General features: G+C 41.7%; 1 protein-coding gene across 1 annotated transcript in view; it reads right to left on the bottom strand.

The window, feature by feature from the left end:
• Positions 1-978: 978 nt before the first annotated feature.
• cntn2 (contactin 2) overlaps positions 979-25,665 on the bottom strand; it is a 35,978-nt gene continuing 11,291 nt past the window's right edge. The window contains exons 8-22 of the mRNA XM_084025502.1: positions 23,518-23,654; positions 22,654-22,783; positions 21,635-21,785; positions 19,013-19,140; positions 17,518-17,693; positions 16,385-16,505; positions 14,354-14,512; positions 13,954-14,103; positions 13,533-13,603; positions 12,375-12,609; positions 9,267-9,382; positions 6,546-6,732; positions 5,484-5,596; positions 3,422-3,590; positions 979-1,185 (exon numbers count right to left, since the gene is read on the bottom strand). Of these exons, the coding sequence (XP_083881628.1) occupies positions 1,073-1,185; positions 3,422-3,590; positions 5,484-5,596; positions 6,546-6,732; positions 9,267-9,382; positions 12,375-12,609; positions 13,533-13,603; positions 13,954-14,103; positions 14,354-14,512; positions 16,385-16,505; positions 17,518-17,693; positions 19,013-19,140; positions 21,635-21,785; positions 22,654-22,783; positions 23,518-23,654 (2,156 nt within the window). The 3' untranslated portion in view covers positions 979-1,072. The remainder of the gene's footprint in view (positions 1,186-3,421; positions 3,591-5,483; positions 5,597-6,545; positions 6,733-9,266; positions 9,383-12,374; positions 12,610-13,532; positions 13,604-13,953; positions 14,104-14,353; positions 14,513-16,384; positions 16,506-17,517; positions 17,694-19,012; positions 19,141-21,634; positions 21,786-22,653; positions 22,784-23,517; positions 23,655-25,665) is intronic.

Here is a 25,665-nt window from a genome sequence, read left to right on the forward strand (position 1 = left end):
CACCATTCCGACCATCCTGCTTGTGTTGATTTGAATAGGAAAGACTGTTCTACTCCTATTTTATTTGGATGGTCACAACCTTGTAGCTGTATATAATGGATTTGCTTTTTCTGGCTGTTTTGACCTTTTTGACAGCACACCTGATTTAACGTGGGGATGTGTAAACATTAGTTTGTGGTGCCAATAAGTTTATGCAGCCATCTCATTTTAATTCAAAGAAATAATGTTCTCTGGGACAATTTGGTATCTTTTGTCTTTGTCAAAGGGCTTTCCCGAGACCTCCTCAAGCTGTCAGAGCTATCAACACCTGCACTCAATGCATAAATATCAGCAGGTTTTTGGGAAAATGAATGAAAGCAGCAGACAGAAACATTAACAATATGTGTGAAGGTTGTCAAACAAGTTAAACAGATAAAAGCTAAAGTGTAAAGATGAGCCACCACATCACCTGCTGATCCAGACACAAGAGCATTGACTAGCATAGACAGATAGTTGGTCAGAGCTGGACCATGCTACGATATGATTGGCCAGTCAGAGTTTGGGTACCGGGACTAATAGAAGGGTAAACTATTACGGTGCTTAACAAGCAGTGATGTCGAAGATGCAGACCTCTACAGCTGTTCCCACAACGCCCACAACCAGACACATATCAGTCAAGTTGCTCTCAGAGTGAATCACATGTCAGGCTCTATGTACACAAGTTATGCACACCGTTGATACCATGAATAATTTACACCTGAAGTCTGTGTCTCATCCGCTACAGTTCGGAGGACATGGAGACGCGTCAGCCACAGATGTGATGGTCCCCATAAGGCATGGTTCAACCGACACCGGTACACAAATACACAACCAGACAGGGCCGCCCCGTACCCCAACCCCTTCAAAACATCCAGGCTGTTTTAAAAAAAAAACACCCTCTTTGTCTTTACTATTTAAAAAAATGAAACCCCTCCACCCTCCCTCACCGTCCAATCCCTGCAGTGCTACAACCCCCAAAAAAACCCAAAACACAGGCTGAGACACAGGACAGCTTTAGTTTCAAGCCAGCAAGAAGTCCACAGACTGGCTGAGATCACAGGCCTGATGACGACACAAGTGTGAGGAGAGTGAGGCCGGCGAGGAGGTGGAGGAGAGGGCGGCTGGACCGTGTGGAGGACGCCTCGTTCTGCACCATCATACCCGTTCCTGTGAGAGAGAGAGTCAAATCCAGTCAATATAACACCATGTAGAGTGTCCCTAGAAACGTGTCGCCTGCAGAACCATTGTGTTCCTATGGTACGACGGACAGAACTGAACCATAATGGAGTTTTGTGAGGATGACCTCAAAGACTGTGAGTGAGGATGTTGGGATGGAGCCTCTGAGACCCTTTACTAATATTGTAAAACTCTTTTTGATGGACCTTTTGGGGTTTCCACTGCTGGAATAGAGACTTGTGTTGCAACGCCATTGATCTAATCTGGTCCCATTGGTTTATGTTAATCTTTGTTATTTTGTCAGCCCTTGTTCGAAAACAAGACAACAAAACTAGCTAGTGTGAGTGAAGGTGTTCAGATAATTATTCTGCCTCCACCTAAGCTCCGCCCACAATAATACATTGTCATGTTTACTCACAGAAAAGGAGTCTATATATCGCTAGGTATGGGAAGCACCAAAGTATAACAAAGTGCCAAGTAGTAAACATTGGCATCAAGTGTCTGGTTTGGTAGATCCACATTTTAATTTTGAATTCTTAAAGTTTGTTCAAGGTTTACATTCCTGCACAGCTTCTTCTGTTTGGACATTTAAAAATGTAGTTCAATAAAAAAAAAAGGTTTTCACAAAGAAAGGATTTAGTCCTTTTGACCTTTCCTTTGTAACCAAATGACCTTAATTGTCCAACCATGATAAAATCTCACTGTCCCGTGTTTGTTTCTGATATTGCTGACATGTTTATGATCAACATAATAGATATCCTGATGTTCATATCTCTACGATAACATGGCCTTGGATGAATAAGTCTGTGAAGAGGGGTTACTTCCTTTTAAAGCACCGCCTCTAACTACAAGCCTTATAAGAAATCATATACATATATATCCTCAGAAATATTTGAACATAAAACCTAGAGAACTTTTTAAAATCGTGTCAGACTTTTACGCTCAAAAGTGCAGATTAAATCAACTCGGAAAGAAACATAATTGTGTTATTTTGTTAATTTCAGAGTCCACAGAGGTCATATTGCAGAAAGGATTTAAAAATAATAATAATAATGATCCATGTTAACTGATTGGTAAACCTGTACAATGATAGTCGACTATGCACGTTGGAGCCCTCCTGATCTCTGTGATTGAACGGTGTCTTAAATCAGCCAAATGCACAATGTTGTTGATCTCAATGAAAAATCATTTTGGGTTCTTTTGTCAGACAAAGTTCTTATGGTTGCCCGTAAATATTAATACCAAGCTGCTGGGCTGCAGACAAAAACATTATGTAATGATCACAATATTATCAGACAAATTACATAAAAATAAAAGTGAATGAGTGGCACTAAGGGGTCAAATGGTGAGAAAACACACTGATGTGGTTGATTATAGATGTTTGATTTGTTTGATTCTGATCCTCAATGCTGAGTTCTGTTGTCTCAGTCTGTAATGTCTCTGGATGTATTACATCATTGTTGGCATTGTTGCAAATCAGGACAGTTCTATGGCAAACTGGATTTACAGGGTTAGTAAATGCTTACATACTTACAGTATTACTTTTTTGACTTATTGATTATTATAAGCATCATTGGAAATATTAACATGCTTAGAATATGTCATAATCAACTTATAGCACGTTAGAATCATAATTGTAAGCACTCATCAATATTTAAAATAGGTTATAACAATAATCATAACACAAAGTATTCTTCCTCTACTCTGACCTCTTCTCTAAGTTGTCATTATTTGTTTTAATAAAGTGAAAATTCGATTTACTTTCTTAGTCCTGTCCCCTCCAGTGTCCACCATGGGAACGTGTTTCACAAAAAATATGTTTAGTAGTGAACGGAGAGAGACAAATAATATTTTGATCCTTTTCAAATTATACCATGAAGCGCTTGGAGCCTCTCCAACTCAAACACACTCAAACATGAACCAGGTGGACATCAAGACTTAAGGCCTAGGGGGGGACACTGGGACTGGATTATTGTATGAGCTACAGCAGATGGAGTTTGTAGAAACAAACAGGAGTACCAGCAAGGAGCAAAGTCATGTGCTGCTGTGTAGGAAAGAAAAATATATTTGGGGGGGCAGAGCTGTCTGACGGCAAGATGAATTGGTAAATATATATTTAATATAGCGAACACATGTATAAGAAGACATGATACTGGTACATCAGAGATGAATGATGCACTGTGGTTGCTGCAGACTTCAGATTTGGTGTGTGTTCTCAGTTTCTCACCTGAGTCCCGGGACACAATAATCTCGTGTGCCGGCCCATCCCCTCCCTCTCCCCAGGATCGAATCTCCAACACCACATAACCGTTGTCTTTCGGCAGTGGCAGGCTCATGGACGTCTTCGCCTTGTCCAGAACCTTCAGTGCTGTCTGGCCCTCATGTTTGTACAGAACCTGAACACAGCAGGTCCAAAGTTTAGTTCAGACCTTAATCTTACAAAACAACAGTTTACATCAGCTCACAGCTCACAACACACAACGCTGCTGATAGATGGCTTTTTTAGTGATTGGAATACAGCAATATCATTGTTTTTGTGTTGAAATCAAAGAACCATTGTTACAGAGCTTATAAACATGATCTTTGATTTCATTATACAGCCTATTTATTGGTTCTCATATCTCACATGTGGAGATTACATGTATCGTAATCTGACAAAACATTGGACATCAATGTGTGTACCCATGCCAAACTACACAAGGGTAATTATTATTTAAACTATGAACATAATCAGCACATTTGTGTGTGCATTCAGATCATTACACTGAATTTTGCTGTTTTTAATGGATCTGGCCTGACAGTTGTTTTGAGTGTGAATGTATATTCATACATAACATTAGAGTTGGGCGGGCGGATTTCTGATTTCACTGGTTCGGTTCGGTGTACAGGGCTAAACCGGTTTAATTTATGCACAAACCGGTTGAACCGGCATCGCAAGTGTTGGAGGCGGCCGGTGTGCAAATTGCGGCCGTCCCGCTGCTGAGCGAGTGGGAGGGGAAGATGTGCACGCCGTAACTTATGTTTGAACATCGACGTTTTGAAGACGTGTCACTTGACGACGTGCCACCAGTGCATTTAACGAGCTGAGAACGTTGATCCAAAGAAGCGCAATCTTCTGTGTAAAATGTAATGTTTCACTCGGGAGGGGCTGCTGTGGCAAGTGCGACAACTTGTGGTTAAAGTCCAAACTTTAACCACAACTTTAATACCAAACCGGTTTTAAAATTTTTTAACAGGCCCAAGACTAATTGACATAACGGGCCCTAGTTTCGTGGCGCAGCGAAGGGTGGCGCAGGGTGGCGGAGCCGGCGCAATGCAAGGTTCGACCCGCGCAGCCTTGCAGCCAGTTTGTCAGTTTGGTGGATCGCCTGCGCCAAGATGGGTGTGGCGGCGCAGCAGGGGGAGGCGTCACATATTCAGCTTGGCACAGCGGAAGTTCCGTGGCAAAAAGCCTCTCTGAAACTGCGCCGAAAGCCCGCCAGCTCCAACCTGGTCTACTCTTGGCGCAAGGCGAATTACAGCTGGCGGAGTGGCAGTTTGGCTCACCAGCTTGCAGTGCACCCACGTCACCAAGACCTCACAGGCAGGTTTCCACAGTTCCAGGCACATTTAAATGCAATAAATAATCACAAAAAACACTATTTAATGCAACTAATTGAATCAACACGTGAATTTATATCTATATGTCCAGTCACATCTGACGTCAGATCAAAGGCGGATGGCACGCGTAACGGAAACTCAGCCTGACTGAATTAACACAGCTGAGACTTGGACCTCTCGGACTTTGGCCGTCTGGCACTGCTGCTGTCTTCTGTCCAGCACCGCCGCTAGCCATTTTGGTGCCCTAAGCAGAATTCCTTCATGATGCCCCCCCCCCCCCCCCCCCCTGAAAAACAGTGATTTAGGGAAGCGCAGGTGGCAGAGTGGTTAGAGCACATGCCATGTATGTTACACGTATGCATACGCCGCCGACCCCTGTTCGATCCTGTCCGAAGGTCTTTTGCTGCATGTCACACCTCCCTCTCTCTCTCCTGTTTTTCATATCTATCCACTGCTAATAAAATGCGTCTATGCCTGAAAAGGTGCACTGCGCCCCGACTGCGCCTGGTCTACGAAACTTGGGCCCAACACGTCAAACTGCAAATCAAGTGTCATGTAGCACGGCTATTGAGCTACAATCAGCTGATATCACGCACGTAGTCTGAACCAGGTAGTAGAGAGTGTCTTGTGTCTTTAATGTGCCACATTACATGCAGACAAACACACACATTGCTACACACTAAACTCACTTTGTAGCCCAGTACTGTAGACTCATTGTGCATGGCCTTCACATGATCCCACCTCACCGTTACCGAGGAGCTATCAGTCTTCCATGACACGTTGCCTGGACGACGATTAGGAGCTGAAATAAAAACACATTTTTCAAAAATGTAAATTGATAGAAAAATAAAGAAAATCAGACTGTTGGTATACATGGTGACAACACATGTCAGTGGGGCTGTAAAGTGATCTCACAGCTCAGGAAGCAAGAGGTGACAGCTGTCTGGGTAGTTAGCTTGTATCTAGTTAGCTAAGTAGCTAGTTAGCTTGGTATCTAGTTAGCTAAATAGCTAGTTAGCTTGGTATCTAGTTAGCTAGTCAACTTGTCCCCAGGATGGGGATAGGTTAATTGATGACTCTAAATGTGTGAATGTGAGTGTGAAAGGTTGTCTGTCTCTACATGTCAGCCGTGTCCCGGGTGACCCCTGCCTTCGTGGCGTTAACCTCTCACCATGGATCCTAATAAGCTGCAACAATAACCTGATGAACAAACATGTCAAATCTTCATTTATCAGCAGCTGCAGTATGAAGCGTGTAACGGTTTGACAGCTGTGAATGTATCAGTTACTACAACAAGAGTGACAAGAGTGTGTGGATGGAGCATTATTCTTTCATTTTCCTCATTTAGTGGCAGGCTAGTTGGCTAGCTAGCTTGCAAGTTCTACCATGATTTCATGCTGGGCTTGGTCACATTACTTCAAAGTCAAACTGCAATGAAAAATGCGTTTTTAACCCGTTTAGATCACATTCTAGGTGATATTGTCCTATGACGCAACAAACTATGACGCATGCTCACATCAGCTAGTACCAACAATATATAATAATATATAATCTCTATCAAAAATATGCTGACATCCATCAATCAATCAGAGCTGGAGAAGTTGTTGCTGAAGGCTGATTCCAAACCAAAAGCAAACAAAATGATATTCTTAACTTTAATGTGTTTCTGTTCCTCTTTGTGACCCCAAATTTAAATGTATTGTGTAGTTTCCACAGATGTGACTGTAGGGATGTGAGTGCTGCAACCATACGTGGTTTCCTGGTGGTGACAGTGGTGCGTGGCGAGGGTGGCCCAGTGCCGGCACTGTTGTACGCCAGAACGGCGACGTGATATCGAGTGCTGGGTCTTAGTCCGGACACTCTGGCTGTGGTTTCCAGTCCTGCTGTCCGCACTCGGTCAGCTGCTGCTTCCCGCTCATGCTGCCGCCAGTACCGGATCTGAGGACACACAACAGGACAAAAACGCTATTACAAACCAGTGCCTCTCACCAGGAAATTCAACAGAATGCCTTTAGAAGAAAAAACAGAATCGACGTGAGCTCAATTTCCATAACCACTTACACAGCGCAGGCGTTTTCTCGGTTGAAACAATAAGTTGTTCTATCTTACCCATTTAGGGGCTGGTGAGTTAGTTAGCTTGCTTGTTACAGAACATAAACAACAGCACACAAACTGCTGGGCTTGAGCTACATCACTTTAACATGTAGCTGGAATTGTTTTTAACTTAGTTCATGATGGTCCTTTCAATTAGCTTATACTAATCGCTAGTGCTAATGCTAACCACTAATGCTAATGCAAACCACTAATGCTAACCACTAGCATGCTGGCTATTGTTATGATTATGGTTAGGTAAGTTATATCCTGTTATAGTGACAAAATACAGTTTAAATTCATATAAATATTGTGAATTTGAGTTTACATGCAATAATTAGTATTTAGCATAAGCAATTCACAGTTGCGTGACAAAAACTGGCTCCATATAAGTCACTACTTTGCACGTAAATGTCGCAATTTGAACCTAAATCAATCATAAATATTACTAAATACCCAGATACGTTGGTATTCAGCTGAGAAAGCGGTTTGATGGTTTAGTGCTCTTTTAAGATTTTGCAGTGTATCAGATTTATAAATCTCAGTCACAGTGGCAAATGCACTTAATTTGTTAATATATTATTCTGTTTGCATCAAATGCGTCTGTGGTTCTGTCTAATGAGGCCATCCATCTCCATCAATAAGAGAAAATGAAACAGACTTTACGTGTTGAGAATGCTGATATCAGCCAATTCGGCACTAATAAAGGCATACACTTGTTAGGGTTTTGGCAATTAATACAATCAGAGTTGATGAAGTGACAGCGTGATAAGATAATAAAAAGATTAGAACGTTAACTGCAGGTTAGAGGACTGTGTATAAATAAACCAGCACAACCTTGTCTATGAGAAGTTTGAGCTTGTTTACCGCATCAAAGAAAAACACTGATTCATAGACTCAGAGACAGGGCCAAGGAACCATGATTAAGTAATGTCTGATAACGAGAAACTGACCTTTGTATAGAGATATTTTACAAGTATTGGTCCAAAGTTGTATATTAAGGATGTGTATAGCCTATTAACTCCCCCGCACCGAAAAGTGAAGGCCAGGCTGAAGTGCCTTGAACCTGAATTCTCTCTTCTGGCCATCAGGGGGCAACTGGTTGCAAAAAGAAGTCTGATCACATGGAGGTCTATGGGGAAATGATCCATCCATTGTCTACCGCTTATCCTGTATTCAGGGTCGCGGGGGGGCTGGAGCCGATCCCAGCTGTCATTGGGCGAATGCAGGGTACACCCGGGACAGGACACCAGTCTATCACAGGGCCAACATGTAGAGACAGACAACCATTCACACTCACATTCACACCTACGGGCAATTTTAGAGTAATCAATTAACCTATCCCCATCCTGCATGTCTTTGAACTGTGGGAGGAAGCCAGAGAACCCAGAGAGAACCCACGCTTACATGGGGAGAACATGCAAACTCCACACAGAAGGAACCCGGGCCGACCTGGGAATTGAATCCGGGATCCTCTCGCTGTGAGGCGACAGTGCTACCCACTACACCACCGTGCAGTGGGGAAATGTTCCTTCTCACTTAATTTATTATCTCAGTAAACATGAGTTTATGGTCTCAATCTCTAGTTTCAAGTCTCTTCAATACAGCATGATGTTCATTTAGTAAATGATGGTCTTTTTAGAGACAAATAGACCAGAATGCTTTAGGGTGGGGAAGCCTTGTGATTCTGTGTTGTAATTAGTGATAATTAGACAACATGTCAAACTCTAGGCTTCGTAACCATGGTCCACAAACCAATGGGTGATGTCAAAGTGGTCCTCTTTACATATTCAGTCTATGGTAATACATTGAAAGTAAGTAGTTGTTTTTTTCTTCTTCTTTTTTCTCTTTAACTTCATTTCAGTGGTATTATCCCTTTTATAATTCTTTCCAGGGTCTTCAGTGATATTTGTTTGGCTTGTTTACACTGGGTTTATATATGTATTTTTTAGATACATGCTATAAATAAATACATTTACGCCTCTCTTTCTTCCCAGGACTATGGCAGAGTAATCCTTAATATGAAGCTAAACTGTTTTCCCAATAAAGGGAGCAACAATCCCTGATAATCATGTGTACAAATTAAATTCTTCTCTAATCTTATTCGTTGAATGTCAATTGTTCACATGAGAAGAACAACATTTTCTAACCCTGCTCTGTGATTCAGTAAGATGCTGTTGAAGGAGGGCATGCTGATTTAAATAGATTTACACCAAAGTTCGAATGCATGTCCTAAATGTATCTGGTACAAAAAACGAATGACCAGTCCATGACTTCAGGTCATTTTCAGCCCCTTTTTACCACACCACTGATTCTGTCACATATTTGGAAGTTTGCTGTTCTTGACAAACATCCACATGAGTATTTGTGCAGCTCATCACCTCATATCCTCTGAGGATGCCGTTGGCGCTGAGCTGCTGGACAGCCTCCCATGAAACTAGGATCTCGAAGGCGGTCAGTGCCGTGGCATTGATGCCTGATGGTCCCACCGTTGGCTCTGTGAGGAGTTAGAAAGGGTCAGGGTGGGCAAGATTCTTCATGTTCAATTCAATCTTTCTACAGGTTCAGTCTTCCCCCTAGTGGTGACAGCACATACTGCAGGTCGATCAAATCAAACTTTTATTCATAAAACATAACATGCATAATACATGGGTAGCCAACGGAGCATAAATAATGGTAGGCATGTTCCATAGGTACATGCATAAATACATGAAAATAATAAATACATAAATAAAAGCATAGAAACATGTCATATATAAAATAAAATAAGACAGTGAATGTTTGTTATAAACCTTACTTCTAAACTCCTAAAGTTTAAAACAATTAATAAAACATCTTGCCAGCAGTAAAAGCATGATTAATGTTCAGTGCATTGAATTACAATTGTCTTAACTGCAGAAGGTAGGTAAAACACCTCCTGTAATAATGCTATGGTGACATTAGAAAAAACGGTAGGCAATATCTCCATGACAACGCTGGGCTCTGCTCATTTCAGAATCATCAAACTAGGCTTGTCCTTCCAGTCAGAGGAACTCTCCCATCTCACAATGGTCACTCTTCTTCAAGCTTACTAAATGGATTGTCAAGTCTTCTCCATTTATATACGACTACTACTACTACTACTACTACTACTAATAATAATAATAATAATAATAATAATAATAATAATAATAATAATAAATAAACAAAGTACAAAATTCTTCAAAGAGAAAATAAAATACCACAGTGACATGAACAAATAAAATAATATAAAATAAATAATAAAATAATAATAATACCAGGATATGCCTTGTGATAAAAGTTTTTTTTAGAAGAGACTGACTCAGCCAGTCATATTTCATGGGAGCCTCGATCGGGAAAGCTCGGCCCCCTTTAGTTTTCATCCTGGAACGCAGCCCGAGGTCTCAGATAACATTTAGGTTCCTTAATGAATTAAAAGGTCTCGAATGTAGTCTGGAGCCAGGCCATGAGGAGCCTTATGAGTAATCAATAACATCAATACTCAAACAAACAGGGAGCCAATGTGAAGAAGCTACAACAGGTGTGATGTTCTAGATAAAAGCTTGTACTATAGCTTCTGAATCTCTGCACAATAGGTCTTATCTTTGAAATAGTTTTCATGTGGTACAAAGTAAATTGGACAAGTTTTGTGCTATGTTGCTCAAAACATAAATTACTGTCCAACAGGAGACCGACAGGCTAAATATGTTGTGACCAGTGACCAGTAGATGGCAGTATTTGTTTGTCATATGCCAGGCTCAAAAACAAATATTTCTGCTGTATTTGAAGTGAGCTGGAGAAAATGTACAGACACCCAGTTTTCTCTGTCAGACAGGCAGTCCTGTAGACGTACGCCTGTAAGCTTTACTGGGAGGTACAACTGAGTGTCATCAGCATAACAAGGGGAGCATGTATATGAAGAACATGCAACCAGAGTTACAGGATTTCAGCAAGGAGCCAGACTAGGATATTAAATGCTCTAATCATAATATAACATCTTAAAACCTGGCACTCCTACTGATTATTTATGTTAAAACATTTTTTTTGGGGGGGGGGAAGAGGGATGTTGTATGCTGTAGAGATTGTTAAGACTGGACTTGAATGAAGTCATCCATAGAGCACACTGTAATAGACTGGAAATATGTATGAGTCGAAGCAAGGAGACCTCTGGAGATGGTAGATGTCTTATGCAGAAATATTTATTGATGCCCGACGGCTATCGTGAGAATCAAGGTTTGAGCAGTACAACAGCTACAAACTCAACAGTGCAGTGCCAACCTCAATTCTGCCTCCTGCCCTTATGGAAAAGCATAAACGCATTAGTTATCTTAAGGAAGCCGCCACAGTGTATTATGTCGAGGTTAAAGGTAAGAACTTTGTGTTCGGCCCTGAGAGACACACTAGCGTTTGTGACCTTGCCTCGCCTGGAGAAGCAGACACTTAATAACTCGGATTGAATGTGAATCTATTCATAAGATGACATGTATTAATCTTACACTGAGTGAATCAGGTAAAGAGAAAATTCCCTCACATACATTACACCTTCTAAAAGATTCTAGGTGAAGCTGCGAGCCGGCGACACTATTTCCTCACATGTTCCAACACTTTTGGAGTCATGTTCATCCAGGTAACAGATTTGTCTTTCTTAACAAGTTCTAAATGTTGATTCAGATATCAGTCTGACGTGTTTACAATGGATAGGGTTGTTTTCTGGATTCATGGCTGCCAATGAAACAAATCTTTCAATTGTGAAATACACTTGATTTTACATCATGACTGTGGATAAACAGCTGAATAGTAGTTCAGTATGTGTGGACTCGGCCCAGGTACACGTGGAGTGTAGAATGGTAGCTGTAGAGGTGCCCGTTCCCACATGCATGTGTATGTGTGTGTGTGTGTGTGTTTATTTACGTGTGTATAACAAAGAGAGGAAAAGTTAAATCTCCCTACAGAATAAATACAGTGATTCTTGTTATTAGTGTTATTATTGTTAAGCTTCATATCACAAAGGAAGTAAAAACCCTACACTGTTTACACAAACAATAATGCACTTTAGATCTGCTACATTTATGTAGGCCACCTTACATAACATTACATTTATCTGTTCTGTTTGTGTTATGTATTCTCAGTTTTCTGATCACAGAAAACTGCTGGGCAGTAACACAAAATATTTGGGTGGCCCACCCAAATACATGTAACCCTACTGAAAAAGAAGTTTGCATTTCTGTTATTCCTCATCTTGTTCAGGTTGACTGCAGGAATGCTGTGTTCATGCACAGTTCATAGTGTATCTTGTGAATGTAGTGTTGTTTTGCAGCAGATGGATGTTCTTTGGTGGCGACCAACACAAGTAACTCAACCAGTAGGAAACACTGTGGATTCTGTTGCAAAATAATCCCAATAGTCCCTGTTAATAATAATCATGATCAGTGTAAATGTTAGCATGGTGCAGCACGATGCTCCGAACAGCCAGAAATGGTTGAACTCACCCTCCTCTGCAGAGTAGACCGCAGCGATCTGGCTGAACGGACCTTCTCCTCTGCGGTTGTAAGCTTTGATCTTCACCTCGAAGGGACTGTACGGCATCAGGCTGTCGTTGAAGTAAACGTATCGGGACGAATCCACATGAGCCACACGCTCCACCATCCAAGACGCTGCATCTTTCCTCCTGAATGCCAGGATGTAGCCGAAGCTGTCACCATTCTGGTACTCTCTGGCCATGGGCTGGAATGTTGAGCACAGCACTAAGAGGTCAGACCTGAATATTCTTACAGTGTCTCTGTGTGTGAGTATAACTTTAGGGCTGTCCCACTTCATCAGCAAGCATCTGAGGGCTCCCTTCCACACCTTCATACACACTATTCTCTAGAATAGGTTCACATTCTGTCTTTAGCAATAGTCATCAAGTGGATTTCTTCTAGGCTCAAATGATTCCTCAAGAAACTCTGACCAACACGATTGTTTGAAATCATTGATGTCTTCGTTTAATGCCACGTCCACACCAACTTGGGTTTGTGGCGCCGCTCATCAGCGGTGAGCTGATTTAATTAAACAACAAATCGGTGTTGAAATTGTCAGGGGGAGAGCTAATTAACATTAGCTGTTAGCTGGTGGAGGCCAGCACTGACCTGCTTGGCTAAATAACGGAGCTAACAGCTGACATTAACAGAGGTTGCATTATGATGTATTCAAGCTCTATTGGATGTAATTGAAATGTCAAAAATGTTGTAAAATTTAGTTTTTGGTGAGACCTTGAATAAATCTAGTTTTTGGAACGAGATGTTTAAACAGAAAAATGTAATAGATTAGAAGTGAATAATGACTTGAATGAATGAATGAATTACAACATTATATATATATATATATATATATATATATATATATATATATATATATATATATATATATAAAACTAGGATCATGCGGTGCACATCTTCGATTACGAGAACAGTGAGATTCATCATTATAACACAGCAAATGTACTTTAAGAACACATCATGATGAATCTGATGTAGATTTTCTTAATAACAAATTTAAGAAACAAAGTTGGAAGATATCGGTGAATGAGGCCCGTCAAATACTGGCATTTAAACTTATTTTATTATGCTGCAGCACGTTTCATAGACCCAAACCAGTCATCCACTCACCGTCCAGGTGACGATGAGTTCATTGCGGTCTCCTCCTCCTCCTCCAAGACCACTGGGGGCCACTGTGGGAGCTGGAGGGGAAATACACAAACACAAGAGGAGCAGCATGAAACAACACAGTATACCGTTAGTTTCTTCGCCCACAACTCAATCACATTTAAACGCACGCTTTCATCTGACAACATTGTTTCTTTCGTACATTTGGCAGAAAGACATGTACTAACAGAAGGGACATAACACTCGAGTCTAACAGCTTCAGGCTAAATTAGCCGCTACTAACGGCTCAGTTATTCCCAGGCTAACAGCTCACTTAGCCCTGAGCTAACAGCTCCCTTGTTCCTGGGCTAACAGCTCATTTAGCCCCAGGTAAGTACAGTATTAAGGCCTTAAGGAGTACTGAATGAGACCTGTGGCGTCTCACCTGCTTGCTGAGTGCGGATGGTGTGTGAAGGCACACTGGGCTCTCCGCTGCCCAGGATGTTGCTGGCGATGACCTGGAATTCATAATCCATCCAGGGCATCAGTCCCTTCACACGAGCTGACTCTGCATTCCCCTCGATGTTCACCGGGTCTGGTGGGCAGGGAGATAGCAAGCGTTTTCCTGATTCATTTAGTCAAAAATATCAAAAATAATGACTATATGTATGTTGATAATAAATTCACACAACGCATAAATCATTTTTATGTATTAAGTAGGACCGTTTGGTTTTAATATTTTAAAAATGACCTGAAGTTAATTGCCTATCAATCACGGGATTGTTTCAGTATTACGCACACACGCGCGCACACACACACACACACACACACACACACACACACACCTGTCCTCATCTTCTTCCACTCTGATGAGAGCGACGATCGGCCCATGATGACATATTTGCCGATGGGACTGTGGTTATCGTAGCCCCGACTCCACCTGAGCTCCACCGAAGACTCTGCAACGTTCTTCACCAGTAAACCTCCAGGAGGTCCTGGGGGGCCTGGACAAAACAAAAACAGGTTTATATTTGACCAAGTTAATAAAATGATTCACATACAGGCGTTTGATCAGTACTCCATGAGTCAGATGTCCACATGACTCAATAGTAATGAGGACAATATGTCACGGTTCTGCCAGGACAGTGGGAGGGATTTTTGTGTTTCTGTGTTGTGTGTTTTCCCTTGTCTGTCTTCCCCCTCCTTTTCCCTCTCACTCTCCAGCCGCTCTGGGGGGCGTGGCCGGTGGGCGTGCCGGCAGCAGAGGACCAAGCGGGCACACCTGATGCCAATCATCAAGATCACCAGCAGACTATTTAAACCTGGCGTCCTCATCACTCCGGCGCCAGATTATTTCGTCCCTACGGTGATGTGTGAAGCTCTGATCTTCGTCTCTGCAAACAGTGCTTTCTCCTGCCTAGTCGTAATCTTTACTAACGCCTTTTTTGTGACTTTCGCTCTCCAGAAGGACTCCAGCGTTCTCCCGTTGGACTCATCCCTGCCTGCCAGTCCACCTGCTTGCTCGTCACCTCAGCAGTCCTCTGCTAACCAGCTCGAACGGACACGTCACCCGCACCAGCCTGCTGCACCATTCATTTCTGGTTACAATAAACATCTTAAACCTGCCTTCTGCCTCTGGTCTCTCAGTCCGGGTCCAATAGACAAAAACACAACACAATATATCGAAAGAAACTGGTTGATAGACCAGTCTTTTCTTCATTTAGAGGTACTACTCCTAAATTTTGATAGAAATGTTGTACTTTATACTCATCAGCATTTATCTCACAGCTGTGTTTCCGAGTTATTTTGAAGGTTACAATGAAAACAGTAAGCTCATAAAATATGGTAATATGTATGGTGAAATGTAAAGTTAAACCAAAACCTTGAAAAATCATCAATCTGTCAGTAAAATGTGATACGAAAGTTTAAACTATCAAACTGTACAGGAAGGACTTTGGTACCACATGGACCAACTATTTTATTTACTACTGTCGACACTCCAAAAGCAACCATTTATCAGCATGAAATGAAATAAAACACATCAGCTAAGATCACGTGACATTAGTGATGGAAGGTAGCTAAGTTAGCTAGCTAGGTAGCTAGACGAGCTAACGGAAGTGTTAGTGATGTGCGTTGTGTGAGACCAGAGATGTAGTTCACTGAGTGGTTTCACACTAAACGTAAAGATACAATGAAAAACCTACGACACACTGGGACTATCTCCACTTCTAAAATGACCTTTTAAATTGACAAATATCATAAATGGTACAACTCAAACAGGATCAGCAACATGTTTGTCTCTTTGTCAGTGACTATCTTACATGTTTTCTCTGAAATAAGGTCCCATATGGGGACATGAGAAGGCACAAAACTGCTTTAGTATAAAATCTCTATAGTCCATATAGAAAGTGGTATCTGGTTCTAGTCATAAATCTGTAATCAACAGTGTGTTTTGGTTGGGTGACAATTCTAATGTTGCTATGCTAGATCGTATAAGAGCTTACGATTGAAGTACATGATGACCATATGTCTCATCAATTGCTTAAGTTATTTTTGGGTTGATACCATTTAGTACACAGATTTGGTTCTAAATGTTACCATTTTGACCACTCAAGAATCCAAAATGCCATATTAAGACACCAAGGTATCCGCAAATTAATTAAAATTACTCTAACTACTTTGTAAATGTCACAAAAACGTAAAATTATCATCGGCCTATATTCTGGGCGGTTTTTTTTGCAAAACTGATCATACATAATTCTAAGGAGCAAAATGATTGAACAAATATGATCATTTCTGTACATGTGGAATCTGTGTTTATCTTCTTCTCGTGTCTCTGTAATAGTAAAGTAAAAGACAGCTCTGAGGCATCTTACCGCGAACCACCAGTTTGGCTGAAGCTGAAGCGCTGTCCACCACAGTCTGAGCCGTGCAGGTGTAGATCCCTGCCTGACTCAGCTGAGCATTTACAGTCAACAGATCACCGATGTTTTCCTTCTGCAAGGGCACAGACAGATTAAAGAGTTAAACACTGTCACAGTCTGCAGTATAGCGGATAGTGAATACAGTGGAGCAGAGCTGCAGCAAACCGACCAGATCACAGGAGCTCATTTTCAGTTGGACCTACAAGTAGTTAATAGCAGCATCTCATCACATCAACATTCATTAGTCATTGAGACACATAGGAACAGGGACATGAAATGGATAGTTAATCCAATATAGGAGTGTATTCCTGCCAGCCTGTGCTCAGGTACCATGAAATGTTCAACTCGCCGTCCTGAAATGAGCTAATTATAGTTGGAAAATATCCAGCACGTAGTGGTGTTGTCATTACAGCCTCACTGTTAGAGATTTGAATTACCACCTTGTGGTTGTTTGCGGTTGTTTGCCCCACCAACCGGTCGGTTTACAACGATGTCATCACTTCGTCATGTTATCCCATTGGACATTTGTTTGAAATTATCAGAATTTGTTCTTGAGTTATGTTAATAAACAAGCTCCCAAACTAACCACCAAAGCCTGATATATCTTCTTCCTGCTTCCAATAAGCAACACTGTTGTACCGGCTGACATGTTCCTTCACCATGAACACACATGGTAGTTTAATCTGACTCAGCCACAAGCATCCTGCTGCTAGAAACACTGGAACTATTTCCTCCGAGCCAGACGGTTTAGAGAAGTTGTCACTGCTTAAGGAGTTTGGTGGAAAGAGTAAAAGGCCAATGGAAACATAAACATCACAAAAGAGCAGAACGTTGATCCTCATCAGTGACGCCATAATGAAAACTTTTGATCAAAGAAGCAGCGAGTGTTTGGCAGAGAATTACTAACTCTAACAACCTGGAAGCTCAGGTGGACTCTGTTAATGGTCCACCGTGGTTCTTTGTTTGTTTGATGTTTTCAAGCCTGAGTGGAACTGATGAGAGCTGCAACTATCAATGATTACCCCTCTTCCCACACAACGTTTTAACAAACACAAAGCAACGGTAGCATCGTTCACAGGACTCACCCCTTCCACGCGGTGGTACGGACCAGCAGACTCCTCCAGGTCCAGCAGGACCCCATTGAGGGCCCAGGTGAAGGTCAGGTCCATGGTCGGGTCGTGGGAGGCGTGACACTGCAGCGTCACATTCTCCCCTTGGTTGATGTCGGCATTGGAAGGAGCCAGTGTGATCTTAGTGGCATCTGAATAAATTCATCAAATTGTGAGTGTTCCTGGCTCAGTGAGAACCAAGAAGAGAATCCTTGAATAAAGACAAAGTCAATTGTCCAAATAACGGTACAATAATAAGACAAATTTTCAGACCCATCGATAGACCTTTTTCACAGCAGACATTTTAGGATGTAATAGGAAACAGGGCTGGGGGCAAACAGTCTTCTCTGCCAAGGTTCTTCACCAAAGAAATAAAACGGCAGTCCAACGGTTGAAGTGAGTTCATGTGACGAGTGCAAAAGATAACAGTGATTGTTGTTAGTTGTTGTGGTGACAACACCCGTCAACATTGTTGTCGCAGCTCACCAGACTAATTTCCTGTAACCAGTGTAGCATTAAAGAATGACAGAATCAGGAAGTTAGCTAATGAGCCAGCTGTCCACTAGTTAGCGAATTAACTTGCTAGCATGCTAATTCCACTGCACTGGATCTCTCATATAAAACATCGGTCTCTGAACACTAGCTCTCCTAAGAGCTCACGATCCGCGCACCAAGCTTTTTTCAATTTTTTATCCGCACACAGAGCTCCACGGGATCTTTTACAAATGCTGAGACCATTTTCTCCACGGTGCTTTCCTCCACGTTAATCTCTTATCAGGAACATAACCTGCTCCGGAGCAGGTTAAAGCACTTTGAAATGTTGCCCCCCCCCATTCTCCTCCAGTGGTCCATTCCATAAATACAGAATGGTCCATAAGTTTACTGTATACAGAAGTGGCCCGTTATAACGGTTGCAATGACAATAGTTGCAATGACAACGGTTGCAATCGTAACTGTTGGTTGCAATGGCAATAGTTGCAATGGTAACAGTTGCAATAGTAACGGTTGGTTGCAATGGCAACGGTAGATGTAAAAATGGCCTTAATCATACTGAAAAATGTATGCTACGATTTCTTATTTAGCTTCCATATTCGCCACTACTGACATCTTAATATAATAAGCAAATGCTGCATGAGTTGCTTTTTGTTGAATTATTTGGGATTCCAAAATGTTTTATGTGTTTTTATCATGTGTTTTTTTTTTAATTCAATTAAGGGAAAAAGATAAGATTATATTTATACCTGCAAAATAACAAAAAAAAAGTTCATCCGTGCAAGAAAATTAAGATATTGCTCAAAATAAGGAAGCCTGAGTGGAACCGTCACAGCTCACTCTAACGTTCCAACACAACTTTTTAGACTGTTTTATTTTTTAAGACCACAAGGCTGCTGACACTGTATGCTGTGCGCGCGCATCTGTGTGTGTGTGTGTGTGTGTGTGTGTGTGTGTGTGTGTGTGTGTGTGTGTGTACCTCTGACGGACAGGTGTCCCGTGCTGTTGGCTTTGCCCAGGTAGTTTTCAGCAAAGCAGGTGTATTTGCCTTCATCTGCCCTGCTGATGTTGTGGATCCACAAGATACCGTCTGGAGTTACTGTGACTCTGAGGAGACAAGTCACACACAACACTAACGTCTGGTCACATACGCACACAGGTCCCAAGAGTGTAGGCCACGTTAACGGTTCTCTTGCTAATCCCGCCAGGAAGAAGAAGAGTCCACATAGCACTCGTCTCTCCTGGATGCGGGCTTAATTACCACTGAACACTCGCTAAGGTAGGATCGCCTTAGCCAACCAGGTGTCAGGTAACTAAATAGCTGGGATATTGGCCTATAATGAAGCCGACCATTAATAATATATTCCCCAACAGCAGCGATAAAACGGTTAACACCTTCAAAGAACTATAAGTGAACTACCTACATCGTGGCACACATCGGCCTTCTATTGCCATAACAGATATTGCAAATTATTACAGTTTTTAACTGCAAATTCGACCGTTTTGTTTTATTTAATAAGATAAAGTTGTCAGTGAAGCAGACAGAGTGACCAACACGCCATATTTGCTTTAACCAACTTGCTGCCAATCCTGCAGACTTTACCCATGACCAAACCAGAATAAACTCAGCACCATCTAGTGGACTGAAGAAGTAATTATTACCAAAAGTTTGAACTTTTATTTGCAATATTAATAGTTTAATATAGTTTATATAATAAAAGAGTGATACTAGGCGTCTGTGTATCGATACCATATTGCCACACAAATATATCACAATATTATGCTACATGGATTTCCCCCCACCCATAATAATTAATAAGTAGTGAGTTTAATCATTTCCTTGGATCAACAAACACAGATTGACAATGTCAAGAGCATAATTTTTGACCAATGCAAATCGTTTTGCATAAATAGTTGTATCTGAAAGGTTTTGACAAATAACAAGCTGTATAAATACACGTAGAATCATTAACAGGTGCAGATGCTTCCATGCAGGGCTAGAGGTTTGATGAGTACAAAAATGATGTGAATCATATATAAACTTTGATCAATCACTGAGATCAAGATCATGTTTCTCAGAGAGACCTGCGTGCAGACGATAAGAAGGAATTGAAAGCTCTGCTGGTCTTCACAGTCACAGATTGGGAGATTTTACGAGTGACAGCCGTTTCAAAACACTCAATGAGGTGCTATCCTTTCCAGAGAGTTGGTTGATTAAACATAAATACTGTAGTACAACATGGTTTGTGTACCTGAACTATAGCTTGCAGGCTTCGCTCCAGCCGCGCACACACAGCCCTTTCACAGTGTTAATTAGAGTGTGTCACTCTCCTCAGCTTCACTGCCAGATAAATGGCTCAGAGCGCATCTGATGGTGTTGGATCATCACCATCATCTCAGCAGCCTTCGGTGAGTAATCAGAACAGTATCCTGCACTGTCTGCCTATCTGGCAGACATATCTCACACCCACTCATAACTTAACTGTGGAAATAACTTTTCGTCTCACTACAAATTGACACTGGTGTAAACAGCTATCGATCGCACATGTAGCTTTAAATGACTGACGGTTAACAGCCACTCTGCTGCTTCAGCACTGAACGACTAAAGGAGCGCTAGTCCATTAGATGATGATTAAAACCAAATGAGTAACTGAGCCTCTTGAATTCATCTGATGTGATCTTCACGATTAAGAGTGCATTAACTCTGAAAAGGATGTTAAGCAACTGACATAGTGAAAAGGTTTGCGACCATTTAAACCAATGAGGAATTCACAGGTTCCTCAATTTAAAAAGAAAATATGAGGACCGTTTGCTGACAAGCAATCAAGCATATAAAAGGCCATTTTTTAAAAAGGAGTCTGGTGCAGCGCGCACTTCCTTAGAAACACACAACATGAGAATGTAGCAACGACTGTTATAGGAGTGACTGAGACGTAAAAGAGCCATACATGTGTAATTCCCTCAGAAACGTTCTCGTCATGTATAATCACTGGTACATCACCCGCTGTATGTGTTGGCAATCATAAGAAACATAATAACTTACACTTTCAGGGTCCCACCTGAGCTGGACTAGAACAATGTATTAAAACAACCACAACAACCGCTCAACTCCCTCTTTAGTCGTGAACATATTCTGGCTCTACACTGCTGCTCTGATGTCTGGCCTTCTTTTCCGCTCCTCCCCTCATATATTCATCTTCTCAAAATTTATTGTGAATTGGGACATGATGGTTTGTCATTTTTAAAAAGTGGGTCCCCATTAAAAGTTGGGAAACACTGTGATAGACCATACAGCTCTCTGCATCCACAATACATAACCATCCATAACTTCCTGCCCTGCATGCATATCTGCATATCATGCTCATTTGTGTTATGCTGAGCCTCATAGTTTCTCTATTTCATGTACATCCTCTATAGTGTGTTATTTATTGTTTTCCAATACAAGAAGTACCTGAACTCTGAAATCACAGCACAAGTCTCCCTCTGGCGAATACTCACAGGACAGATATAAATATTGCAAAAATGAGCAGCAGTGTTTTAACGAGGTGTCAGAGCACGAAGCCCCATGGTTTGCGGGAACATCAGCTGGGCTCGGTATTACCTGCTGCTGTTGGTGAGCAGCTCGGTGCCACGGCTCCAGAACAGGCTGGGCTTCGGGGCGGCACGGGGCCGACACTCAATCATCACCTGCCCCCCTCTGGCTGCTGGGATCAGTCTCCTTACTGGGTTCAACCTGAAGTCTGGAGCCTGAACTGGGAGGACAGGACCACAGCACAGGTTAATGGATGAGAGTGTGGCACAGGATTACATTGTGTTAAGGTTAAACTGACATCAACGCACGGAACATTTCACCAGAACCCGCTGGGCTCTATATTACACCCAGACTATCATTCCTGCTTTCAGATCAGCCCCCATGGTGTGGATGTTGTGTAGGCAGCAGATGTACGGGGGCCCATCTGTGCACCCATGGACATGTTGCTCTTACAATGAGGTGTGGTCAGGTGCATTGTTTGCTCACTGCTATCTTGAATCAGCAAAAAGCAGTTGTTCCATTGACCAATGAAAACCTGTTCTGAAGTCAGCCCTGCAGTATTTTCCTCTAGACTAAGATGGCAAGATGTGCTGACACACGTGAGACCTGCACCGTGTATTGTTTCTCCATCAACAATGCGATGTGTGCATGCTCAATAGTCACGTCTCACTACTAGTATTTAGCTGCTTGGTACAAAGGAAACCTCCCATGGAGGAGCCAGAATTCAAACCACCAGTCTTCCGATTGGAGGAGGACTCACTCTACCTCTCAGCCACGGTCGCCCTGATGATACCAATTCATTAATATTACACCCAAATGATTACACACCTATGATTAATTAAGAGACTAACTGCAACCCCTTGGCCTATTGAACCAGCAAAAGTAGAACTGGAGACGCCCTAAATGGACCATGCTATCAGACCTTTTAAACAGGGCCCTTTGTGTATTTTACCTGTATGTCTAAATGTTCAACAGTTAATGAGGTATAATATGATATTTCCATTAAGAAATGAGAAATATGTAAATTAAAAGTATGTTGAATGGTGCTTCCAACAAGGGAAACTGACGACGGGACTCTCGGCTTCTACCTTGGACTCTGAGCTCAGCACTGGAGTAGATTGTGCCATGTTTGTTCTCAGCCACACACTGGTACATCCCAGAATCCTCCAGGGCCAGGTTACTGATCTTAAGACGAGCCCCGTTCACCTCTACCCGGTCCTGGGGGGTTAGAAAATGTAGAAAAAGGAAAGTAAGCAGGATGAGTGAACTGTGAAACAAAGTACATTGTACATAAGTGTGTATAATAATAAAAGAAATATAAAAAATATATATATTAAAAAAAAATAATAATAAAAATAATAATAATAATAATAATAATTTATGTTTGCTCTATGATATTTCCTTACTCCTGTGAAAAGGTCTCTATGTTAACTAGTTAAATGAAGTCCCTTTTGTTCCCGAATGCTTTCACAACTCTCATTAATACAAACATATCCACACACTGAGTCATATGTTGAACATCACATCACAATAGTTTGGAACACATACCTCTATATCAATATTACGGTGATATTGTTGGGTTGAGTGGCTGCTTTTACAAAATATTTACACAATGATCCAGATGACAGATTTAACCCAAAGATGATCTGAGGTCTGTTTAATCTTAGTGATGATTTCCATCTAAATGATTTACTTTGATTTTATTGCGCAAAAGGATGATTAAACTATTGGTACCAATCCTTCACAGCAGGGGAAACTATCTGTCCTCCCTCCACTTTAATGAAAGGTTTAGTAGAAGGTGGTTTCCCTCCATGTAGCCCATCTAGTTTTACAGAAAATTACAGAAAATGGGACCTTTTTATGGGTTAAATATAATCCCTAATTGAATAGAGTATTTGGGGATTGGGAATGGAAGAACCCTGCACATGAGCACCCTGAGTGTTCTGTGCTACCTGCGTGCTGAGTGGCTGTCCGTTGCGTAGCCAGCGTACGGAGGGTCTTGGTTTACCGGCAGCAATACAACTCCACAGAAGCTCTGAGCTGATCTCCACCTCGGAGTCGCTCATCACCTGCAACCACTCCGGCTGGGCTGGAGAGACAAAGAACGGAAATCTGTCAATGACATGCAGGGAATAGAAATGCATGAAAGGTATAATATGCAGCAACTTCCTAAAAACAACGTGTAGACTGATGGCCTAAGTGTGTGTGGTGGTGTTTGATCTACAGTAGGGCTGAGTTTGTTAAATGTTGCCATCAGGTACAAACTGAATTATGTCGTCCAACCAGCTATGGAAAAACTTAAACGGTAAACGGTAACACATTCCCGTGCTTTACGGCCGTTGCTCTGTTGCCTTAGAAGTGGAAAACAAGACGAACATTCACCTGCATGCAATATCACGTAATAAACGTTTCAGTATGCGATCCAAAGTATTAACAAACAGGCTCGCTGGTGAACGACAAAATAACTTGCCGACAGATTCTGTTTATTGAGCTAAAAATATTTTTTAATATTTAAAAACTCCTTTCAGTGTGGAGCATTTGAAGGCATCACACAGATGAGAGCCGGTCGACACTGTTGGGTGAGGGAGATTAGTCCCAAATGCTTGCCTGCAGTTCCAACTACCACCAGAGAGGCCGCTAGAAGCAACGCATCTCATATCTTACGGAGTGCAACTTCAACGGAAACATGATAAATGACATTAGTGCAACCAATAAGCACGACAATCGGTGTCCAATATGTACTAACCCTTTCCGTTTCAGTGTCACCAATGCTGTTGTGTGGTGGTGATTTGTTGTTGTCATTTGCCCCCTGGGGCCACCGTAGTGTGGACTTTGAAACAACCAGAAAATAACTCTTTAACTGTTTTACACTGCAACTGACAATGTGACCACATATGATGCCTTTAACGAAATGAACTAAAGGTGAATTACAATGAGATGTTTTGCACCTTTGACTTGGAATACATTTAGTTGCTTGTTAATTTAAACACATTTATTCACTATCTATTGCTGAAGGACATAATGGTGTTTGAACCAATGGCCCACTGATGAAAGTATTGCAACATTTATATACAGTATTCACATTATTACAGAAGTGGGTCTCTGTATTCCAGTTTTTCTTCATTGTATTCCAAAACTGGAACTATGTGCACAATTCTGACCCCAGGCTGGCAAACTCTATGTACATTGTTTTCACTTAAATTAAAATTCTAAATCAATCAGGACTGAAATCTTAAGGATTGTCACTTTGAAGGGACCGTTTGTTTTGAAGTGTGCTTGTATGAGTTAACTACAGGAGGTACCAACAGTAGATGGTATTACCAGAGCAAAGCAATGTTCTGCTGTAGACGGAGGCAACAAAACCTATTATAAACACCTCAAACATTCAGTCACAATCAATCACAAGTGTAAACTACATTTAGAATATTCCCACAGCTTCATCTCGCTGTCAGAAAACAATTTCTGAACTAAAACCGTGTTATCTATCTATGCTCTCACCAAGACTCCATTGAAGGGAAATCACATTTTTACCTTGCAGAACAAAGTTGCTTCATTTGTTTGTGTGATTGTGTGACTTTTGTTCGTTCAGACTCACCAAAGTCACACAAACAAAGTTAAATTACTGTTTTCTTCAGTGGAGTCTGGTGGCTTTGGCAAGAGCGTAGAAACCAGTTTGGGTTCCCATCAACTGTCGTCACCTGGTGAAGTAAAGCAGTGGATATGTTCTAGATATACTTTGAGGCGTCTTTGCTCCGATGCTGGTACTAATGTCGGTCTCCATTAACCTCCATCTACTGCAGGGAACACACTGACTATGGCCCTTTAAAGCAATGACAGAGGAAGCTTTTACATTGATGTTCCTCACGCTTCATTCAGGCACGGCAGCAACAGTGAAAAGGCTGAGTGGAAAAATGCTACGACAGCGAGGAAGAGGAGGTTTCTGTTCTCTCCCCGGCTGCATCGCTGCTGGGTTTTAAAAAGCATCATCTTTGAAGCCTCAAGGACCACGATGAGTGTGAAGGACAAACGGAGGGAAAACAACCGATGCATTTTCACATCGCTTTAATTATTGAACTTGAACTGCCAGTTCTGCTGCCTGC

Source organism: Eutrigla gurnardus, assembly GCF_963514095.1.
Source record: "Eutrigla gurnardus genome assembly, chromosome: 2".
Taxonomy (NCBI): domain Eukaryota; kingdom Metazoa; phylum Chordata; class Actinopteri; order Perciformes; family Triglidae; genus Eutrigla; species Eutrigla gurnardus.